The sequence below is a fragment of the Mus musculus genome, chromosome 13, assembly GCF_000001635.26.
Source record: "Mus musculus strain C57BL/6J chromosome 13, GRCm38.p6 C57BL/6J".
NCBI classification, from domain to species: domain Eukaryota; kingdom Metazoa; phylum Chordata; class Mammalia; order Rodentia; family Muridae; genus Mus; species Mus musculus.
The window spans coordinates 21421275-21442098 of NC_000079.6; the positions used below are offsets into that span (position 1 = coordinate 21421275).

Below are 20824 nucleotides of genomic sequence, written 5' to 3' on the forward strand. Positions count from 1 at the left end.
TTTAGAACTAATGAGATGTGTTTGTTTATTTTATATAAATAATTAAATAATAATCACAGAAATGGTGTCGAATCCTCCTTGCCTTTAGTTTAATTTACCCCTACAAATCTTCAGCATTATGGAGTCATAGTTCACTTGCTCCAAATGTCTCTCATTGGATGAGTAACCACTGATGACCTCAATCTAGACTATGTCCAATCACCTTATACTTGCTTTCTTCTCAGGATAACTGTTACACAGATTGCTTCATTACTTTCCTCTCTCTGACTTCTCCCAACTCATAACATTTTCTTCAGTATTCAAAGGCACAGCTACACACACACACACACACACACTCACACACACACAGAGCAATTTTCATGCCTGGCCCTGTCTCAACTATATACATATAGTGTGATCCAGCTGAAATATTTACTCCCTTATACCTATATCCGTTAGCATATCCTCCCGCATGAGTTGTATATCTGTTTTGTATCTATTCTGGACTATGAATTCAGTGTCATTCTATAGAGTGTGATATTGCCTGCATTTTCAAAATGTCAATCTCTAAAACAAAACTGAAAGTGAGGAAATGGTAGGTTTTTGCTCTTTTAATATATAAAATATTTAACAAGTAAGTCATTTCATATATCTGACCCAAAACTAGACATAAAAGCAACACAAATCCAACACTCACAGAATGTTATTTTTAAAGCATTGTTCGCTGTAACAATCCTTGATGTAAACAATACCAGTGACATAATCACACCTTCTCCATTACATTTGCTTTGGTAATGTAGATTTACTACACTTATAATTTGTGTGTGTGTGTTGTTACTGTGTTCTTTACGCGTCCTAATCAGACAGATTAGCATCATGTCCCAAGCGAAAACATGCCACACATTTCTGGAAACCTGGGAGATCTAAAGGGGAGCCTGGGTTACAGATTCTGTGCAACTGCCACGCATTGCTCATGGCTACATCGACCATGTAACTCACCAAAACCCAGAGCCGCTTCTTACTTCTTAATCCCACCCTGTATTTGGAAATAATTTGATCCATTTTAGCTACACCTTTCCTGCATTCCTCACATAACTTCACAATGGATGTTACCTGAAGGAAGGAACTCCTTATCGTCAGCTACACAGCTTGCTTTGCTGACTGGTTCTATGCCTACAGCATTTGAACACAGACTAATAAAGCCATCACCATGCCAACGGCATAAAAATATCTCCTCCTTTTCTTCCACTATGAAATCAAAATACCCCCGGTTCATCTTTTTCATAAGTTCCACATTCATAAGTGGACATTTTTGTTTTGTTTTCACAAAGCGATCCTGTAGCCTTCACTCCCTTCTTCTTCAAAGCTGACATCAGTTTAACAGGTGTAAAGAAGCTATCAAAACTCAAGTGATAGGGATGGTGACCTTTCTCCAGAAGAACATCAGCAAAACTCATTATTAGATTTCCACCTGGCCCAAGGTCCAGCTCCTTATCCACACCCGAGTCTTCTTGGTAAGGCTCAAACCAAACCAGATAGCCTTGCGTAGTTAGTTGTACCACACCAAATTTTATAGCCAATTTGAAGAGGCTTCCCATTCAGAAATTGGTCACAATCAAAGCATTCACACATTGACTTGTCAAAACAATAGTATTCCTCAGGGGGGCATACAAGAGGAAAATTTTTCATTTGCTTTATGAGAGGCCTCAAATTTGAAAACTTATCTTTTTGATCGAGGTGCTTATTATCTGCAAAATGCAGGCATGAGAAAATTAATTCAAATCTGTCCCTTCTAATTTCATTTCTAACCAGGGTCTGATCAGAATCAGAGATTTCCCAATACATCCCCATTCTGGGATGCCTTACAAATCCACTGCAGAGCAGAACACCAAACACACACCTCATTTCCTGCACTGTGACTTCTAGGCTGACATTTTTCTGAGAAGCATAATTATTGGTTTCATTGACAATCAAGTTGAATGTTTCACCATCAAAAAATAATTCAAAGAGCTCTACTGGGTTCAACTTCTCACTCTTAAGATTCAAAAGTCCAGAATCCAGGGCTGACCAGCTTGGAAAGTTAGGCTTACTGTCTCGTTTGGTCCAGCTCTTCTCAGGGATGCTGGATGCCTTTATCTTCTTTCTCTCAGGCTGTACCTCAGGCTCATTGTCTTCCTCTGTCTCTGACTCATCAGAAAACGCATGGCCTTGGAGCAGCTCGATCACTCTAAATTTGGCTTTTTCCCTCCCTTTCTGAGTAATGTACTGCAAGGACGCAATGTGCATCTTGGCCCAGGAGTCATGGGGTGGGTGGCAGCTCCCGACAGTGTTCAAAGTGGAGACTGCCTTTTCAGTGGGGGAAGGAGAATCTCTGAGGAAAAAAAAAAAAAAAAAAAAAACATATGCTACTAACAAAACAAAACACCCCAAATCTCTTTCTTCTACACGGGGTAAGTACAAAGGAGATGGACTTTTCACTCTGGTTTTGCTGGGAAAGGCTTGCTGCACTTAGCATTCTCACTTCTCCCCATCTGGCACTCACTCTTCAAGTCCTAACTAATGGTGGAGATGCCCATGAGAAGCTGGCCCTCCCTCCCTCCCTCCCTCCCTCCCTCCCTCCCTCCCTCCCTCCCTCCCTCCCTCGCTCTGTCCTTCTATGCTGCTTTTGTCCTGTGTCTTGCTGGGCAGGCCTCTGGGGGAGGCACTTTTTTATTCTGAGCCTAGTTGGCTCTGTGTTTAAGCTCCTTATCAAGGCTAGCTTCTGTCAGCCAGTCTTGAGATTTCCAGAACTATCTGTCCCACTTGTGTCCCTGTCCTCTCTTAGATGTCCTCTTGTGTCAGTTGATCATTTACAGGGTCCTCTCACAACTCTCAGGATTTCTGAGCAAGGAAGGACTGAGCATCCCTTAGCTTTACATTCATCTGGTAGATAAATTTCTTTGGGGAGAAACAAAGAAGAAACTCAAATTTATTGCAGTTGGACTAGTTTGTGTGGGATCTACAAGGAAGCAAGGCAACATTAAGATGAAAAGGATTATTTCAGTATTCTTATACAATTACACCACAATTAAAGTTATTTCTTATTATTGTGTGAGTGTTCCATACTGCTTGTGTGGAAGTCAAAGATAACTTAGCAAAGTCATTTGACCTTCACTTCCCCGTGGGTTCTGGAGCCTGAACTCAACCCCCCAGGCTTCAGTGCTATACTCTACCTGCTACTGAGTCAGCTCAACATTTCATTTGTTATTTTGTGCTCTGGAGGAGGAAGCACATGAATACCTGGGGAATGCATGGTGGTCCAAAGACAGCTTTTGGGAGTTGGTTGTCTCCTTCCATCATGGGACCACAGGATAAAACTTAGACCTGACTGGCAAGTACTCTTAACTGCTGAGCCATCTTGCTGGCTTTTTGTTGTTAAGATTTTTATTGTAGTTTTAGAATTGTGTGTGTGTGTGTGTGTGTGTGTGTGTGTGTGTGTAATGTATATGAGAGCTCAGGTGCCAAAGGAGGCCAAATATAAGAGAACCCTTGGAGCTGGAGTTACAAGGAGTTGTAAGCCACCCAAAGTGGGTGCTGGGAACTGGACTTGTGTCCTTTGAAAGAGCAGCAAGAACTCTTAATTACAGAATCATCTTTCCTGCCCCTGTTGCTTTTAAATAATAATAAAAAATTTTTTTGACACATAGTCTCACTCTGTAGCCCAGCTTGGCCTGGCACTTACTCTGTCGCCTAGGCTGAGTTTAAAATAAGGCAATCCTATTTTCTTGCCCCAGCCTTCTGAGTCCTGGGAATGATAAGTGTGAGTCACCCCATCTGGCTCAATACTTATGATACTATGACTTCCATCATGACATTGAAACCTTTTAATGCTGAGATCTAAACTCCAAGACCTGTGGTGCATTAAGACCAATATGGTGAGATCAGGCTCTGGGAGTAGTAAATGGGGAAGAGTAAGGCAAGGGAAAGAGAGGGTTAGGATGTGGGACTGGAAGAGGACCATGGGTCTGCCAGAGGCTCGAGCTCAGGAATCATAGCAGGTCTACAAACTGTAGCTACCTCATAGGTTTGCTACATGAAACAATAAAACATTTTTAATCTAATCGGTGCTATGAATCATGGTTTCAAGCATCTGACAGACATATACCCAGCAGTCAAAATGGCAGCTTCCCATGCTCCTGTGAGTGGCCATATCCTGTCCTATAGTGGAACTTAGCTCTGTCTTTACCAGGTTAAATAAAAGAGCCACTCTTCTTCCTTTTAGCTTCAAAATACTTCTATTTTGGGGGTTGTGGTATAGCTTAGTGCTGGATCACAGAGCAAGGCCCTGGGTTTCCTACAAGGAGGAGGAGGAGGAGGCAGGGGAAGAAGAAGGAAGAGGAGGAAGCGGAAGCAGAAAAAAAAAAAGAGAAAGATTTCTATGTTATCTCAGAATTAGTTTCCAGTTTCCCTAAACAACACACATCCTCCTAAAGCTGAAAGGATAGGATCAGATTCCAGGTGATGGTTGGCTTCCAGTGAAGCAATTCCCTTCTCAACACCTTGGTGAGAGGATGGGGCAAGAAGGAGGGAAGGGGAGATAATTAGACACACACACACACACACAGACACACACACACACACACACACACGGCAGGGTGTGGCGATGCGCAATGCTTACATTTACTAATTTTAGGGAAATGGTAGTATGGCCCATTAAGCTCCCCCCTTAAAGCATTCAACTGCTTTCCCAATGCAAAGTCTACATTCCACCAACAAGCCACCTGGTTAGACCTATCATAGCAATACCCCGCTCCTAAATGAAACTTTGCTACTGTTATGAATCATAATATAAATATTTTTGGAGATAGAGGATGTCAGAAGGGTCATAACCCAGAGGTTGAGAACCAATGAGTTAGATGTGTCCTTGTTAGAGTACATGTGGCCTTGTTGGAGGAAGAGATAAGAGAACTCTCAGCTACTTCTCCAGCACCTGTCTGCCTGCAAGCCAACATACTCTCCACTGTGATGACAACTGGATTAACCTCTAAAACTGTAAGCAAGTTCCAATTAAATGCTTTCTTTTAGAAGAGTTGCTGTGGTAATGGTGTCTCTTCACAGCAACAGAACACTAAGACAGAAGTTGGTACCAGGGAGCGGGGTATTGCTATGATAGGTCTAGCCATGCTGCTTGTTGGGGGGAGCTTAATGGGCCATACTACTAGGAACAGGGAAGACAGTAGTGCTAAGAGCAATTTAAGTTATGATGATCTGGCTCAAGAAGTTTCAGAGAAGATAATAGTAAGTGACTGATACTTCTATGATATTTTGAATGTGGCTGCTTTCTGCTCATGTCAAAAAAAAAAAAAATCTGCCTGAGGCATTGGCAGAGGGATTTCAAGACAGCCTAGTGTTGACTGATGTGTGGTTATTAGCAATCACTCTTGTGCAGGTCTGTAATGAAAAGGAGCAAACGGAACAAGGAAACATACAGAATGCATACTTTGAGGAGAAAAGAAAGTGTAATGGAGCTAACCCCAGTGCTCAAGGAGGTAATAAGTTTAAAGAAAAGCCTGATCCTATATGGAATAAAGGGAGTGGTGACCTCAGGGCAAGACCCCACCCAGCTAAGCATCCAGCTGGTGAAAAGGAAGTAAAGAAAAACATAAGCAGGAAACCATGGGAAGCAAAAAGCAGGTATTTGAACAAGGGGGTCAAGTTGCAGCCCCAGCAAGCAGCAGAACTTGGTAGCTTCAGCCATGTGGTTCTGCTTTTAGAGTAAGGATACAAGAAAGGGTTTGGGAATCTTCCTCTGTGGCTAAGGAAAACTGCTGAGGCCAGGTGTTTGTCAGGGGTGTCCTTGTACTGATGCCCAGAAAGGCCATTGTATGAAACAGTGGAGGTGAAGCCTGGATTTCATTAGAGACCCCAAAATGTTGGAGATGCCAGAGCCGAGGGACACCTGTCAAGAAGAGCTTCAGAGTAGGTGTGGAACAAGTCAGAGAGAGAGAGAGAAAGGGAGGGGGAGGGGGGAGAGGGAGAGGGAGAGAGGTGTTGTAGTCAACAAAGCTGAAAGGAGTTGGAGATCTAAGGAGCACTTTGACATCAGACATGGAGATGCAGCGTGGAGTTGGCCCTGCTGGGTTTCAGTCCTGCTTTGGTCCAGTATTTTCTCACTATGCTCCCTTTCCTCTCTGTTGGAATGGTGTGTATTCTGTGCCATTGTGTGTTGGAATGGTGTGTATTCTGTGCCATTGTGTGTTGGAATGGTGTGTATTCTGTGCCATTGTGTGTTGGAAGTATATGATCTGACTTTCAATTTTGGTTTTCTAGGGGTTACAGTTAAGAGATTGTCTTGAGTCTCAGAAGAAATTTTGAACTTCTGACTTTTAAACAATATTGAGACTATTATAGATTGGGTAGATTTTTGAAGTTAGAGTGAATGAAGTTTTTGTATTATGTTACAGCTACAAGTCTATTGGGGCCAGGGAGAGAATGTGTTGGTTTGAAGTTCCGACAGGCTCTTAGATTTGAATGGTTGGTCATCAGAGATTGACATTACTTGGGAGATGTGTCCCTGTTGTGTGGCCTTGTTGGAGGAAGTGTGTCACTGGGGTGACCTTTAGAATTTCAAAAGCCCAAGCCAGTTCCAGAATCTCTCTCTTCCTGCTACCTGTGGTTCCAGATGTAGAAAAACAGGGACTAAAACAGATGGTATTAAAGATGTTGAACACTGTAAACCTGTGGTGCCAGCCACTCTGGGGATGAACTACTTATGTTCAGCACCAGCACAATCCACTGCCACTGGATACCTGACAATGACTGCCCACACAACAGCAACGCTGTCCCACATGGTACAGGGCATTGGAGTGCCCTGGTAGACTAACTCTGCACCAATACACAGGCCTACTGCACCTATAATAAGATGTCTGAGATTGTTACGAAATAATACCAAAGCAAGGAAAACAACTTAAGAATGTTACCTAGAAGAAAGCTTGCACAGAATAAAGACATTGTTACAAACATGGACTCACTCACCTGTTCAGTTCAGTATCATTTCCTGCAGTGGTTGAGGATGTAACATCGAAGATGTAACAAGGAGTTTTGAGGCTCTTTTTAGCAGATTTGGATCTCTGTAAATGTAGAGATCTTGCAAAAATTTTATTAATAAAAATTATTTAAAATATTGCATATCTATACTATTTAAAAATTATATGCTATAATAATTATTTTGGTGGTCGCTTATAGTTCTTTGTCTTTATTTGATAATGTCTCCAAAAGTCTACCACATATATTTTCATTAATCTCTTAACTTTTGTTTCATGTTCTTATTTACACTCATTTCCCATTGCCTGAAAAGGATACAGTATCCAGTCCTTCCCAGACTGGATGTAGGCTCTGATAAAAGGTCTAGTGGCTCTCAAGATTGGATCATTTCTGTTTACCTTGTTACTACACAGTCCCAATGGGCACACAGACTATTCTGATACTATAAGGCTCCTCTCTTTTACTTTTTTTTTAGAAATTATTTCTCTGATCTTCTGAGATGTTATAATTATACCATATCCCTTTCCTTCCTCCAAACTGTCTCATATACCCCTCCTTTCTCTCATTTAAATTCATGGACTAGTTTTTCATTAATTGTTGTCACATGCATATATGTATATATCTAGATACTTATGCATCCTTAAATATAACCTGCTTAGTCTGTATAATGTTACTTTTATGTACATTTTTCAACCTTACTTGGTATTGGAAAGCCTTCCTTTTATTAAAGCCTGTTTAAGTGGTAATACCTCTTTTTACTATCTCCCTCCCCTTTATCAACATAATTGCCTAGAAAGCTATATTGGTTTCTCTAGTCTCTTCTAACAGGGCCAAACTTGATAGTTTAAAAAAAAAAAAATGATCCAGCGTGGTGGCACACGCCTTTAATCCCAGCACTCGGGAGGCAGAGGCAGGCGGATTTCTGAGTTTGAGGCCAGTCTGGTCTACAGAGTGAGTTCTAGGACAGCCAGGGGCTATCCAGAAAAATCCTGCCTCAAAAACAAAAACAAAAAACAAAAACAAAAAACAAAAACAAAAAACAAAAAAACAAAAAACCAAAAAATGTATTCCCTCACTGTACTGGAGCCTGGAAGTCTAAAGTCAAAGTCAAGGAACCATCAGGTGCCATCAGGGCCACGCTTCTTGGAAAACCCTAGGAGAGCATCTTCCTTGCCACTTTTCTTGGCTTCTGGATGCTATCAATAATCCTTGGCATTTTGCTACTCGTAGAAGTGCCATATTATCTCAGGCTCTGTCATCCCAGGCATCCTCCCTGTGTATCTCTGCCTTCACTGGCCTCCACATAAAGAATGGGTTTAGGCTCATTCAACACCATATGACATCCTCTAACTTCATTACATCTCCAAAGAGATAACTGTCAAGTCAGGCCATCTTCATGGGCACCTACAATTAGGACTTACCATATCTTTTGAGGGGACAAAATTTAACTCATATGTTTGCTCAGCTTCAGTTAAATTTTGGTCTGTTTGGTCTTTTATAATTTGATTTAATATTAGCTTTCATCTTCTGTGCACACACACCTCTACCCTAGACTTTCTTGGACTCCTATATTATTCCTTCTTAATTTTCAGTCATTGATTATACATTGGTGCAAACATCTAACTACTTTCTTTGTCATTTCCTCATATATAATCATATTGAAGACTTTTATAGCTTGTAATAAATAATATATATGTACACACACACACACACACACATATATATGTGTGTGTGTGTGTGTATATGTGTGTATATATAACTGTTTTCTTTGTATCCATGTTATACTACATTTACAGCAATTAGGTTTTTATTTAAAGTATGTTTAAGTAGGTTGCATTTACAGACAGATAAAGTAGTTGATAACAACATGAGGTCTGAGGTCTGATGTGATTAACAGGAAGTCATGGAAAAGCAGAGAAGGCAATATCATAAAGACAGTGCCTTGAGAGAACAAATGGAGAAAAAGACTTATATGGGAAAGAGCCACTCTGTCCTATGCATCTCTCTCTTCGTTTGTGCCTCTTTCTGTTTCTGTATCTCTGAGACAGGATATGACCATGTAAAGCATGCTGCTCTAGAATTCGAAGTGACCCTCCTTCCTCTGCTTCCCAAGTGCAGGAATTATAGATGTGTGCTACCAAGCCCGGCTGAATAGACAGTCTTATACCACCCTCTTTACCCTGATACCTTGAGATCTAAATGTGCCTCCAAAACATGGCACAAAATAAAACTGAAGCCACCATCATAGGCTCTCTGCATGATGAACATACACAGTCTGTGATAGTCTGAGACAAAGTGAACGTGAAGGCACCTCCTTAAAGGCTTTTGGACTGAGAGAGTGGGCCAAGAGAAAGGCAACAAGGGAAGGGAGGATTGCCACTAAGTTTCCATAAACCTGGACGGCAGCTCACCTGGAACCTAGCTGAGCTAGACTCGGCACCACGGCACTGTCTTTGGAACTTTCTTCCTGGAGACAGGCTACTCCTTGAAGAGCACATCTTATAAAGGGAGAAGACAAGAGTCCTTCCTGAGACAAAATTGCCTTGGGAAGCTCCCTCTGTATGGATCCACTCTCCCAAGAAACAGATTTCATGGACTGAGCTAAAAGCACTGCAACGTTTCTAAGAGTCTGAAGCTCAGCTGTTGCTCACCCACAAGACTGAGCAGGAGTGAGAGACTTGGTAGGTACTTTACTCACATATGTGATATGAGTTAAAGCCACCGGTAAGAGAGAAGGGAGGAAGAAGCTGCTGCTGCTGCACGATGCCTTTGGTCAGTTCTCACACAAGACCTGTTCTCATGGTGTAACCCAAACATGGACTACACAGAGCCTATATTTTTGAACTACCTCTGAATCTGTTGGTATTGGGCAAATCATTTAAACTGAATTTATTTTTAACTGAATTAATTTTAGTTGTTGAGTAAGAACATGTTCTAAATATGGGCTGGCAAGATGGCTCAGTGGTTAGAAGTACTTGGTACTAAGTATCAGGACCTAATTTTGATCCCTGGGATGTACATGATGGAAGGTGAGAACTGACTCCCATAATCTTCCTTTTGACCTATCCACACTTGCCAAGGCATGTACACAAAGGCCCCACCTCAAGATATACACAAATAGGGCTGGAGAGATAGCTCAGCAGTTAAGAGTGCCGACTGCTCCTCCAAAGGTCCTGAGTTCAAATCCCACCTCAAGATATACACAAATAGGGCTGGAGAGATAGCTCAGCAGTTAAGAGTGCCGACTGCTCCTCCAAAGGTCCTGAGTTCAAATCCCAGTAACCACATGGTTACTCACAACCATCCATAACAAAAAATCTGATGCCCTCTTCTGGAGTGTCTGAAAACAGCTACAGTGTGCTTACATATAATAAATAAATAAATATATAAAAAAAGATATACACAAATAAATTCAGTTTTGTAATTTTGTATAATTTTTAACAATTGCTTAGATATGGGAATGGACAAAACCACAGAATTTAATGTTGGTCAAAACCATAAACTTATAAAAAGAGTAAGTAATAGATATTTAATGACTAGCATGGTAGCTATAAATTGTATATAATATAATATAATATAATATAATATAATATAATATAATATAATAAATTATATGCTTGAGTATCATATTATTATTAATATATAGAGACAATGTCTCACTATGTTGCCCAGGCTGGTCCTGAAGTCCTGGGCTCTGGTTAGTGTTGGTGGTATATAGACACAAACCCAGCACTTAGGAGGCAGTGGCGGAAGAAGGAAGAGTTCAAGGTCATTCTTGAACTACATAGTGAGCATGAGGCTGGCATGGGCTACATGAGACCCTATCTCACTGTATCCCCTACCCCCACAAAGGTGGGGACATAGCTCAGTTGGTAGAGTGCTGTCTAGCATATATAAAGCCTATGGGTTTGATTCCCAGCAGAGTATTAAAAAAAATACATAACAGAGGGGCCAGGAAGATGGCTCAGTGAGTAAAGGTGCTTGCTGCCAAACCCATGGACCTGAATTTGATTCCCAGAACTCAAATAGTGGAAGGGGAAAATTGCATCCTGAAAGTTGTCTTCTGATCTTCACACTCATGCCATGGCTCCTGTGAGCACACAAACACACACGAACATGGTAGTGTATATTTTTAATTCCAGCACTCGAGAGGTAGGTGAATCTCTGGTTTAAGTCCTTCTTGGTCTCCATTATGAGTTCCAAGCCAGCCATGGCCACATAGTGAGACCCTGACTCAAAAAACAAAGCAAGCAAATAAACAAAACCCACCCTCCCAAACAAAACAATAGCAACAGTAATAGTAAGTTGTGACTTGTGTGCAGGCGCTCGCTCTCTGTCTCTGTCTGTCTGTCTCTGTCTCTCTGTCTCTGTCTCTCTCTGTCCCTCTCTCTCTCTCTCTCTCTCTCTCTCTCACACACACACACACACACACATACACACACACACGATGAACAAATGTAGACAAAAATTTTAATGTATAGGTGATGTGCTTTAAAACAAGCAACAACAAGCAATAAAAACAAAACAAAACAAAGCCAAAAAACCAAAACAACAACAACAAAAAACAAACAAGAAAGAAAGAAACCCTGGGCTCAGCAATCTTTCCCAGCTCCTGAGTAGCTGGAACTATGGGCATGTGTCACTAATTTTATATTCAAAATTTGTTAAGTAGATCTCAAAAATAGCTTAAGTTTTTAAACAGTTTTATTTTTTATGTGTGTGTGTGTCTCTCTGTGTGTGTATACACACGCATACAGACATGCACATAGAGGCTATAGAACAACTTGCAAAGGTTGGTTCTCTTCTATCTTGTGGGTCCTAGGGATCCCCCTTAGATTGTCAGGCTGAGAGGCAAGCATGTCTGTGCTGAGCCATCCCTTCAGCACTTACATATTTTAAACACAAACAAACACACACACACACACACACACACACACACACACACACACACACACGGGGTGGGGATAAATACCTTAATAACTTGGTATGCAAAACAAACAAACAAACAAACAAAAAAAAACAACCCAAGAAAGAAGACCCTGAGGGCAGAGACAACCCTGGTCTCTCAGCAGCCTCCTTCAGGGTCCTCATTAAACTCATTTCCTAGCACTCACCTCTCACATCCCAGGGGGAGCTCTGGAAAGTCTCTTGTCCAGGGAGTGACCGAAGACTGCAGGAGATGGAGGCTCTGATACTCCTCCATAGAGGCTCCTGGATACTCTGTCACCACTAGGTGCATGTCCTGTTCCTGAGCACAGAGAGTAGCCTAGAGACAAAGGAGTCACTTTGAAAAAGTAGCCTGGTGGGAGCCAGAGACTCCCACAAAGGAGCACAGAACAAGCTCATCTGCCCCTCTAAAGGAGGAGCAAGTGACATACATTCATATTAGCGCTGCAAACTCACCACGCAGGTCCCCCTCAGAATCTGGGGACTCAGAAGTCAAGGCAGGAAAAACAAGAGAAAGGATCTATCCCCGGAAATACACAATGACAGCATGTCTGAGCTAGCAGTAAAAAATGTAATGAGGCCTAGGGTCTGTATACTCTCGCCAAATGTCTTCCACAGACTACACAACAACTACAAAGGGTAAAACAATTCCCTAGAGAAGAAACTCTGACAAGCACTAGCATGAACTGTGAAGGACAAAAGCATCGCTGTGTGCTTCCTGGGAGGACCAGCCAGAGGGCACGCTGCCTTATGTGGTAGGCATCTAGCCCGAGTGTACAGCTTGGGTATCATACTAAGACTGTAAAAGCATGCCTTTGCTCTTCATAGCTATACACTGAAGTACTGGGAGCTAGAGGGGCATATTTACAATGATTTGTCATCTGGTCCGGGGAAAGTCTGCATAACTGTGCATGCCTCGGCACAATGACTTCACAGGAATATGGATAGGGTAGGTGGGGCACATCATGGAACCAGTGTTACCAAGAGCTAAATCTAGGTGAAGAGAATGCTGTTTTGATGGTCCTTCTCTAAATTCTGAATTATTTCAGAATAAGAGGGTGCGCATTAGCAGATACACATTCCTACCCCACTCCCTTCCCACACAAGCGTGCTCATTATTTCCCCACCTGCTGCCCTGTGTCTCCACGTTCCGAGGCTAGATTCTCCAGTAATGTCGCCGCTTCATCACCTCTCTGCAGAGGATATGTCTGCCTCATGGTAACAGAAGTGCCGAAATCGCAGGCGGTAAAGTTCCTGAGCATGCGCCCTGCCCTCCTGTGAGTTGCCTGGCTGTCCCCAGGTGGGATCTTCCACCTTCACTGTCACAAGGCGGCCTTCATTCTCAGGAGCAGAACCCAGCAAAACTTCATACATGTTGAACTTAGAAGCTGCAGAACAGCTCAGCTATCTGAAGTCTGTGTTTCAGAAATGCATTTCTAGATGAACATCTACAGTATAAGAATTGAACAGAAAATAAAAGTCAACTTAAAATCTTATGAAACATATTTTTATTTTTGTCTCGACTATGCTGTGCTCAAAGGCTAACCCTACGCATCAAAGTCATATCCTGAACACTAAAGGATTTGAGCCCAGAGATAAGGGATACACCATGAGAGAAGAAAGGCTAAGAATACCTCTCCAGGCATGGTGCTGCATGCTTGAAATCCTAGCATGCAGGAACAGAAGCTAGTGTGGACTACATAGCAAGTTCAAGGTCAGCCTGGACTAAATAAAGAGACTGTGTCTCAATTAGGGATGATTTGACACATGGAGAAGCCAGAGAGCTATCTTGGCAGAAACACAGTACAATTCAAAGGTCATTTATCGATATGCATTGAATATTTCACTTTCTATGCAGATCTTACGTTATTGTTCTTCCACAATTTCCCACCACTAATGCCTTCTGTAGTGAGATCTTGCCATGCCTCCCATAATTATGTCTCAAAATCTGTGCTGGCCTATGGCTTGCTTTGACAAACAGTATAACAGACATGACATAGAAAAAGGAAACTCTCTGCAGCTCTTAGGACATTGCCATAAGACAACCATGCTGTGAGGAGACCCAAGCTAGTCATGTAAAGGTCACTTGGAATCAGGCCTCCTAGGCTAAACCCTAGCTGGGCCTAGAGCCTATATAATTTATAAGCTAAATACAGCTGTATGAGCAGCCCCAAGCAGGACCCACAGTAGAATTGGCCAATCAATCTATAGGACTCCAAGACACTCTTTTCATTATTCGGGTTTTGTTTTTATTCTTATAGAACGACAGACACCCAAAGCAGTGGAGGCTCAGCAGGTCCCTTCTTTTCCTCATCTCCTTTTTCCTTTTGTGATCTCAGTTCCAGCACATCTGTTTCAAGGACATCCGCATCCTTTTCTGGTTCCAAGCTTCCTTTAGACTCCAGGCCCACATTTTCCAGTGCCAGCAGGATGTCTCTCCTGCGCTATCATTTCCACACATACTGAAAGGAAATCAGGGTTACCTCACACTGGGGTTCCTTATGTATTTTTCCACTTCTATTGAGGTCAACCACTTCCCATGCAGTTAGGCTTAACCTCAGGCCCTATATGATCGCTGTGTTTGGCTAATTATTTCTATAAAATATCTCTGACAACAATTCCTTCCTTTCTATTTCCTTAGTTACCATTTTCATCCACTATTGCAATAGTTTTGTTTTGTACATCACATCATTGATGTGTATTTCCTAAAGCACAATTTTGCTCTTACTCTAACAAATCTCCTGTACATTTGGTATTTACTGTTGTCTTGCTTGTAACTCCAAAAATCTTTTAGATGAATAGGATTAGAGGTGAGGAAGACAACTGCCCCAACACTGGGAGTAACTGGGATCAGTGGGACCCAGGCATCCAAGAACTCTGCGCGACCAGTGGCACAGGTTTCTTCTGGTCTGGGCCGGTGCTCTGAGTAGACCTTGGTTGGGCACAAACTCTGCAGCCAGTCCCACAATACCCTGAAGAAGCTCCACTCCCAGGTGCTCTAACATGCCCAGGAACCACAGGATGCCAGGATCCCAGGATCTGAGGAGCTTGGTCACACCAGGATCTCAGGGTCCCAGAATCCCAGGATCACAGAGATGACTGAATTCTGAGGAGTTCTGACACAGCCAAGATCACAGGAAGGACAGGCTCCAGTCAGGTAAAGGGAAGGCAGGCAGCACTAGAGATAATCAGATGGTGGGAGGCAAGCATAAGAACAGAAGCAACAGAAACCAAGGTTACTTGGCATCATCAGAACCCAATTCTTCCACCATAACAAGTCCTGGATACACCATCATACCAGAAAAGCAAGATTCAGATCTAAAATCACTTCTCATGATGGTGATAGAGGACTTTAAGAAGGTCATAAATAACCCCCTTAAAGAAATACAGGAGAACACAGGTAAACAGCTAGAAGCCCTTAAAGAGGAAACACAAAAACCCCTTAAAGAATTACAGGAAAACACAATCAAAGAGGCAAAGGAAATGAACAAAACCATTCAAGATCTAAAAATGGAAGTAGAAAAAATTAAAAAAAAATCACAAAAGGAGACAAACCTGGAATTAGAAAACCTAGAAAAGAGACTAGGAGTCATAGATGCAAGCATCACTAACAGACTACAAGAGACAGAAGAGACAATCTCAGGTGCAGAAGATTCCAGAGAAAACATTGACACAAAAATCAAATAAAATGCAAAAAGCCAAAAGCTCCTAACCCAGAACATCCAGGAAATCCAGGACACAATGAGAAGACCAAGCCTAAGGATACTAGGTATAGAAGACAGTGAAGATTCCCAACTTAAAGGGCCAGTAAATATCTTCAACAAAATTATAGACGAAAACTTCCATAACCTAAAGAAAGAGATGCCCATGAACATACAAAAGCCTACAGAACTCCAAATAGACTGGAGCAGAAAAGAAATTCCTCCCAACACATAATAATCAAAACACCAAATGCACTAAACAAAGAAAGAAAATTAAGAGGAGTAAGAGAAAAAGGTCAAGTAACATATAAAGGCTGACCTATCAGAATTACATCTGAATTCTCACCAGAGACTATGAAAGCTAGAAGATCCTGGGCAGATCTCATACAGACCCTAAGAGAGCACAAATGCCAGCCCAGGCTACTATACCCAGCAAAACTCTCAATTACCATAGACAGAGAATCCAAGGTATTCCATACCAAATTTAAACACTGTCTTTCCATAAATCCAGCCCAACAAAGGATAATAAATGGAAAACACCAACACAAAGAGGGAAACTACACTCTAGAAAAAGCAAGAAAGTAATCTTTCAACAAATCCAAAAGAAGATAGCTGCACAAACATGATTCCACCTTTAACAACAAAAATAACAGTAAGTAACAATCACTGTTCCTTAATATTTCTTTACATCAATGGACTAAATTCCCCCCAAAAGACATAGACTAACAGACTGGATACATAAACAGGACCCAGCATTTTGCTGCATACAGGAAACACACCTCAGTGACAAAGGCAGGCGCTATGTCAGAGTAAAAGGCTGGAAAACATTTTTCCAAGCAAATGGTCCCAAGAAACAAGCTGGAGTAGCCATTCTAATATTGAATAAAATTAACTTCCTACAAAAAGTTATCAAAAGGGATAAGGAAGGACACTTCATACTGGTCAAAGAAAAAAAATCTACCAAGATGAACTCTCAATTCTAAACATCTATGCTCCAAATGCAAGGGCACCCACATTCATAAAAGAAACTTTACAAAAACTCAAAGCATACATCACACCCCACACAATAAGAGCGGGAGACTTCAACACCCCACTCTCAACAAAGGACAGATCATGGAAACAGAAACTGAACAGAAGCACAGTAAAATTAGCAGAAGCTATGAACCAAATGAATCTAACAGATATCTACAGAACATGTTATCCTAAATCAAGACCTCATGGTACCTTCTCCAAAATTGACCATATAATTGGTTGCAAAGCAGGCCTCAACAGATACAAGAAGATTGAGATAATCCCATGCACACTATCAGATCACCATGGACTGAGGCTGGTCTTGAATACCAACAAAAGCAACGGAAAGCACACATGCACATGGAAGCTGAACAACGCTCTACTCAATGATACCTTGGTCAAAGAAGAAATAAAGAAAGAAATTAAAGACTTTCTAGAACTTAATGAAAATGAAGACACACCATACCATAACTTATGGGACACAATGAAATCAGTGGTAAGAGGAAAACTCATAGCTCTGAGTGCCTCCAAAAAGATACTGCAGAGAGCTTACACTAAGAGCTTGACAGCACACCTGAAGGCTTTAGAACAAAAGGAAGCAGGTACACCCAGGAGGAGTAGATGGCAGGAAATAATCAAACTTGGGGCTGAAATCAACCAAATAGAAACAAAAAGAACTATGCAAAGAATCAACAAAACCAGGAGCTGGTTCTTTGAGAAAATCAACAAGATAGATAAACTTTTAGCCAGACTAACCAGAGGGCACAGAGACAGTATCCAAATTAATAAAATCAGAAATGAAAAGGGAGACATAACAAGGAAATATATCTTAATAACTATTCTGTTTGTTGAATATTAACAGTTGAAAATATTAAATTAATGTTCTACAAACAAACAAACAGTGATATCTAAATTGAGAGGCAGACAAAGTGAGGAATTAGAGAAAGACTTGACAGAATAAGATCTGCCCAACTCTCATGAGAAGAGAGAGAAAAGGGAAGCTACTTAAGAAAGCAGTGCCCACAGAGAGAAAAATGAGAGAGGCAATTTTACCATGAGAGCTTTACAGAGACAGGTTAAAGACAGAACAAGCTAGACACAGGTGAAGACAGAGCAAGTCAGAGAAGGAGCCAAAATATTAGAACAAATTTTCAAAGTGATTATGAGGCCAAACCGAGCAATTCAGAAGAGGAGAGAAGCCAGATTGAATCAGTTGGCATGGGGAGGAATTTGAGTCAGAACAGCTGAATTGGCCAACCAGCTAGAGATCAGAATGAACTAGAAAGAGTAAGCTTAGTTAGCAGCAAGTCTCAGAGGCTGAAAACATTCTAGACCTAGATTAGGTTGTATGGAAGCTAGAAATGTTCAGGACAAGGCCTAAGTTAGCAGATTGAGGTAATAAGCCTTGGAGACAATTAAATCAGGTAAATAAAGGATAATTTTACAGTGCTGGAAGTTCATTAGTAAGAGGCCAGCTATGAAAGTATATAAGAATTATACACTGGCAGAACATGTATTTATTAAATACAAATGAAAAGGAACAGCACATGTACTAATGTGAAAGATGTATAAAATATTTTAAGTGAAGAACAGCAATGCTAAAATGCTGTCATTTGTGGTTTTCTAAATTAATCCAGGAATACAGTAGCTCTTCTATAGCATCTAGAAATGTTTACTATCCAGGAATAACCCCTGAGTTAGCTTGCAGATCTCAATTCATTGTGGTGGTTACATAATAGTGTGGGTGTTCTTAGAGCCATGTTGCTTTAAAAACAAACAAAACAAAACAAAATAAAACTCCTTTGGATGGGATAAGCTGTAAGTTAAATGGATGACCACCGAACAGTTATTCAATTAACTAGGTCTATATAATAATGTCTCCATCAAAATTCAAAAGGCAGGATGTGGAGCTTCCAAACAGTTGGAGACTGATGCCTCCACAGAGGGCATAGAAGTACCACACCCCTTATTCGTAAACACAGGGATATCTATCCCTGCTTCACCTGAATCCTTTGCAATACGCTTTGTAACACGTCAGTAAGCATGTTTCCTGAGTTCTGTGGGATCTGAGCTCTGGGAGCAGTTAGTAAAAACCCTGATTTCCAGCCAGTGGGTCAGAAGCATAGGTAAAATAAAGTGGAACTTAGAACTGATGTTGAAAGTGGGAACCAGTCTTGTGTCTTGTATACACAGCATATAGGAACCATCCATCTGCACCGAATTAGAGAGCTGCAAACGGTGTTCAGAGAGGAAACTTTGCTTGCTTGCTGGTGAGGACAAACTTCTAGCGTCCTTTGAGGTCAGACTGCCATTACACACACACACACACACGCACACGCACACGCACACGCACGTACAAAACCATGGCAACCATCAGAAACTTCTCCTTGGGCTAACTTCAAACTCCCAGAATCCAATCTTACCTGCGTCTCCCGTTTAGTTTACCACCAAGTATATTAAGCACCTAATTATTTTCCATGAGTAAAGTTAATCCTAGAATAAAAGAAGTTAGTTCCTACCTACTAAAAAAACCATGGACTTCCCAGTTCCTCGAATTCAGGGTGACAGTTTTTTTTCCTGCTCTGTATTGGTCTATCCTTCCAATGTAAATTCCTACTGACACAAGACCTGCTCTGTACCTGCATAATCTATCGTGGCTACCCTCGAACCTAAAATAGGAATGGGAAAACTGAGCCACACAGGTGGCAACCGGGTGTGCACCTCTGGGTGCACGTACTCCGTTCTCCAGCTTCTATTGCAGATCACTGCACAGCCACCCCTGCTCCTGGCAGACCTCTACATAAACTAGAATCGCAGCACGTACCTGATACCCAACAAAGACCGGACGAACGTAATAGATGTACCTGTAGTGCCTTCGCCAGGGCTCTAACCTGCCCAGATCTACGCTAAAATTATATACGCCAGCGCCCAGCAGCTAAGGGTGTCTATTTGCTGCTTAAAAGTTTAGGGAACGTGTGCTACGAGGACGTGAGGATGTGCCGAAGCTCATGAAAAAAGCCTGCGACCAGAGCCAAGAGGCCAGAGCGCCACAGCCTGGCGGTTCTTGCTGTTAGTCTCCGAGCCCGCGACGATGAAGGTCGGCGGGAAGGAGTCCAAAGGGATGAAGGACAGGGGGCACTTCCTGCAGACGGAGCTGGGCACCGAGGGGGCACTTCCTGTAGTTGGAGCTGGAGACTCACTGGCAACTTCCGGCAAGCGTTGTGCTCCTTAGAAGCCTGGTGACAATCTCTGGTGCACCGGTGGAGCCAGGTCGTGGTTTTCCTGACCCGCACCTCTCCTGGTAGTTTCGAAGAAACCAAACACGCGCTCATTTCCGTAAATCATTTCAACAACAACAACAACAAAAAAAAAAAAAAAAAAAACCAAAAAACCCTGTAGGATGTACCTGAGGGAGCGCTCTTGCTTGACATACTTACTGGGTTCGGTCCCCAGCACCACAAAAGAAAAATTTTCCTAGACTGTCTTCCATAAAGACAAAGCTGAGTTGGCCTTTACAGGGTCTTGTGCGGACAGTCAGTTGGGTAAATACCCAACAAAGCCCTAAGGTGAGTATACAGATTTTATATGCGTGCAAAATCCCAGGTAGCTTGAATTCAAAAGTTAACCATATTTACTTCCTGTGTATTCGACTGGGAGATCATATGACAACTTGGAGCTCTCTTGCTTTGTGGGTCTCAAGGATTGAACTCAGGTGTGTTGGCAAGCACTTACTGGCGGATCTACCACCACAACCTTCCTAGAGATGTCTTATAAATTCTCAGGACATTTGGGAACGTTTTGTTCATCGAGAATAATAGCTTTTGAAGCACTTACGGAAATCAAAATGTAAGTTTGCACTTTATTATTTGGCTAAGACAGCAATCCTTTTTCTATAGCAGCTGAAAAATATTGTTGTTTTGAGTGTTTATGAACATCCACATGTGCATGTGGGTATGGAGGCCAGAGGTCGATTCCTGAGGCTTTTCTCTATAACTCTTCAACTTTATTTTTTAGACAAGGTCTCTTACTGAATCTTGGGGCTCACTGATGCAGCTACATTGGCTGCCAGCAAGCTCTGGGGATCCCCCACCCCCAGGGGGATTATAGCTCTATACTACCATCCCTACCACTGTCATAGGCATTTTACCAACCGAGCCTCTCCC

The 20824-nt window shown here is 41.9% G+C and overlaps 1 protein-coding gene and 1 long non-coding RNA gene across 5 annotated transcripts in view; one reads left to right on the forward strand and one right to left on the reverse strand.

The window, feature by feature from the left end:
• Pgbd1 (piggyBac transposable element derived 1) lies at positions 1-19807 on the reverse strand. Of its 4 annotated transcripts, none has more exons than NM_001162920.1 (5): positions 19486-19779; positions 13077-13397; positions 12117-12268; positions 6994-7104; positions 1-2350 (listed from the first exon to the last, which is right to left on the reverse strand). In NM_001162920.1, exons 2-5 carry the CDS (start codon positions 13209-13211, stop codon positions 1501-1503), a joined length of 1248 nt encoding a protein of 415 aa, NP_001156392.1. In that variant the 5' UTR covers positions 13212-13397; positions 19486-19779; the 3' UTR covers positions 1-1500. The 4 variants fall into 4 exon arrangements, with proteins under 4 accessions (NP_001156392.1, NP_001156391.1, NP_001012311.2 ...); NM_001162919.1 differs by lacking the exon at positions 19486-19779 and adding an exon at positions 19085-19436; XM_030247293.1 differs by having other exon boundaries at positions 576-2350; positions 19526-19807.
• The window catches only part of 4930470G03Rik (RIKEN cDNA 4930470G03 gene), a 6360-nt gene continuing 4732 nt past the window's right edge, over positions 19197-20824 (forward strand). The window contains exons 1-2 of the long non-coding RNA NR_151504.1: positions 19197-20227; positions 20362-20507. This is a non-coding gene — a long non-coding RNA (RIKEN cDNA 4930470G03 gene). The remainder of the gene's footprint in view (positions 20228-20361; positions 20508-20824) is intronic.

Bases quoted from the DNA above. Each gene is read 5' to 3' on its own strand.
- Pgbd1 (NM_001162920.1), bottom strand. From the start codon at position 13,211: ATGCTCAGGAACTTTACCGCCTGCGATTTCGGCACTTCTGTTACCATG. The intron at 7,105-12,116 runs GTGAGTGCTAGG...AATTTTTGCAAG, and splicing joins CTCCCCCTGGGATGTGAGAG to ATCTCTACATTTACAGAGAT. The intron at 2,351-6,993 runs GTGAGTGAGTCC...TTTTTTCCTCAG, and splicing joins AATGATACTGAACTGAACAG to AGATTCTCCTTCCCCCACTG.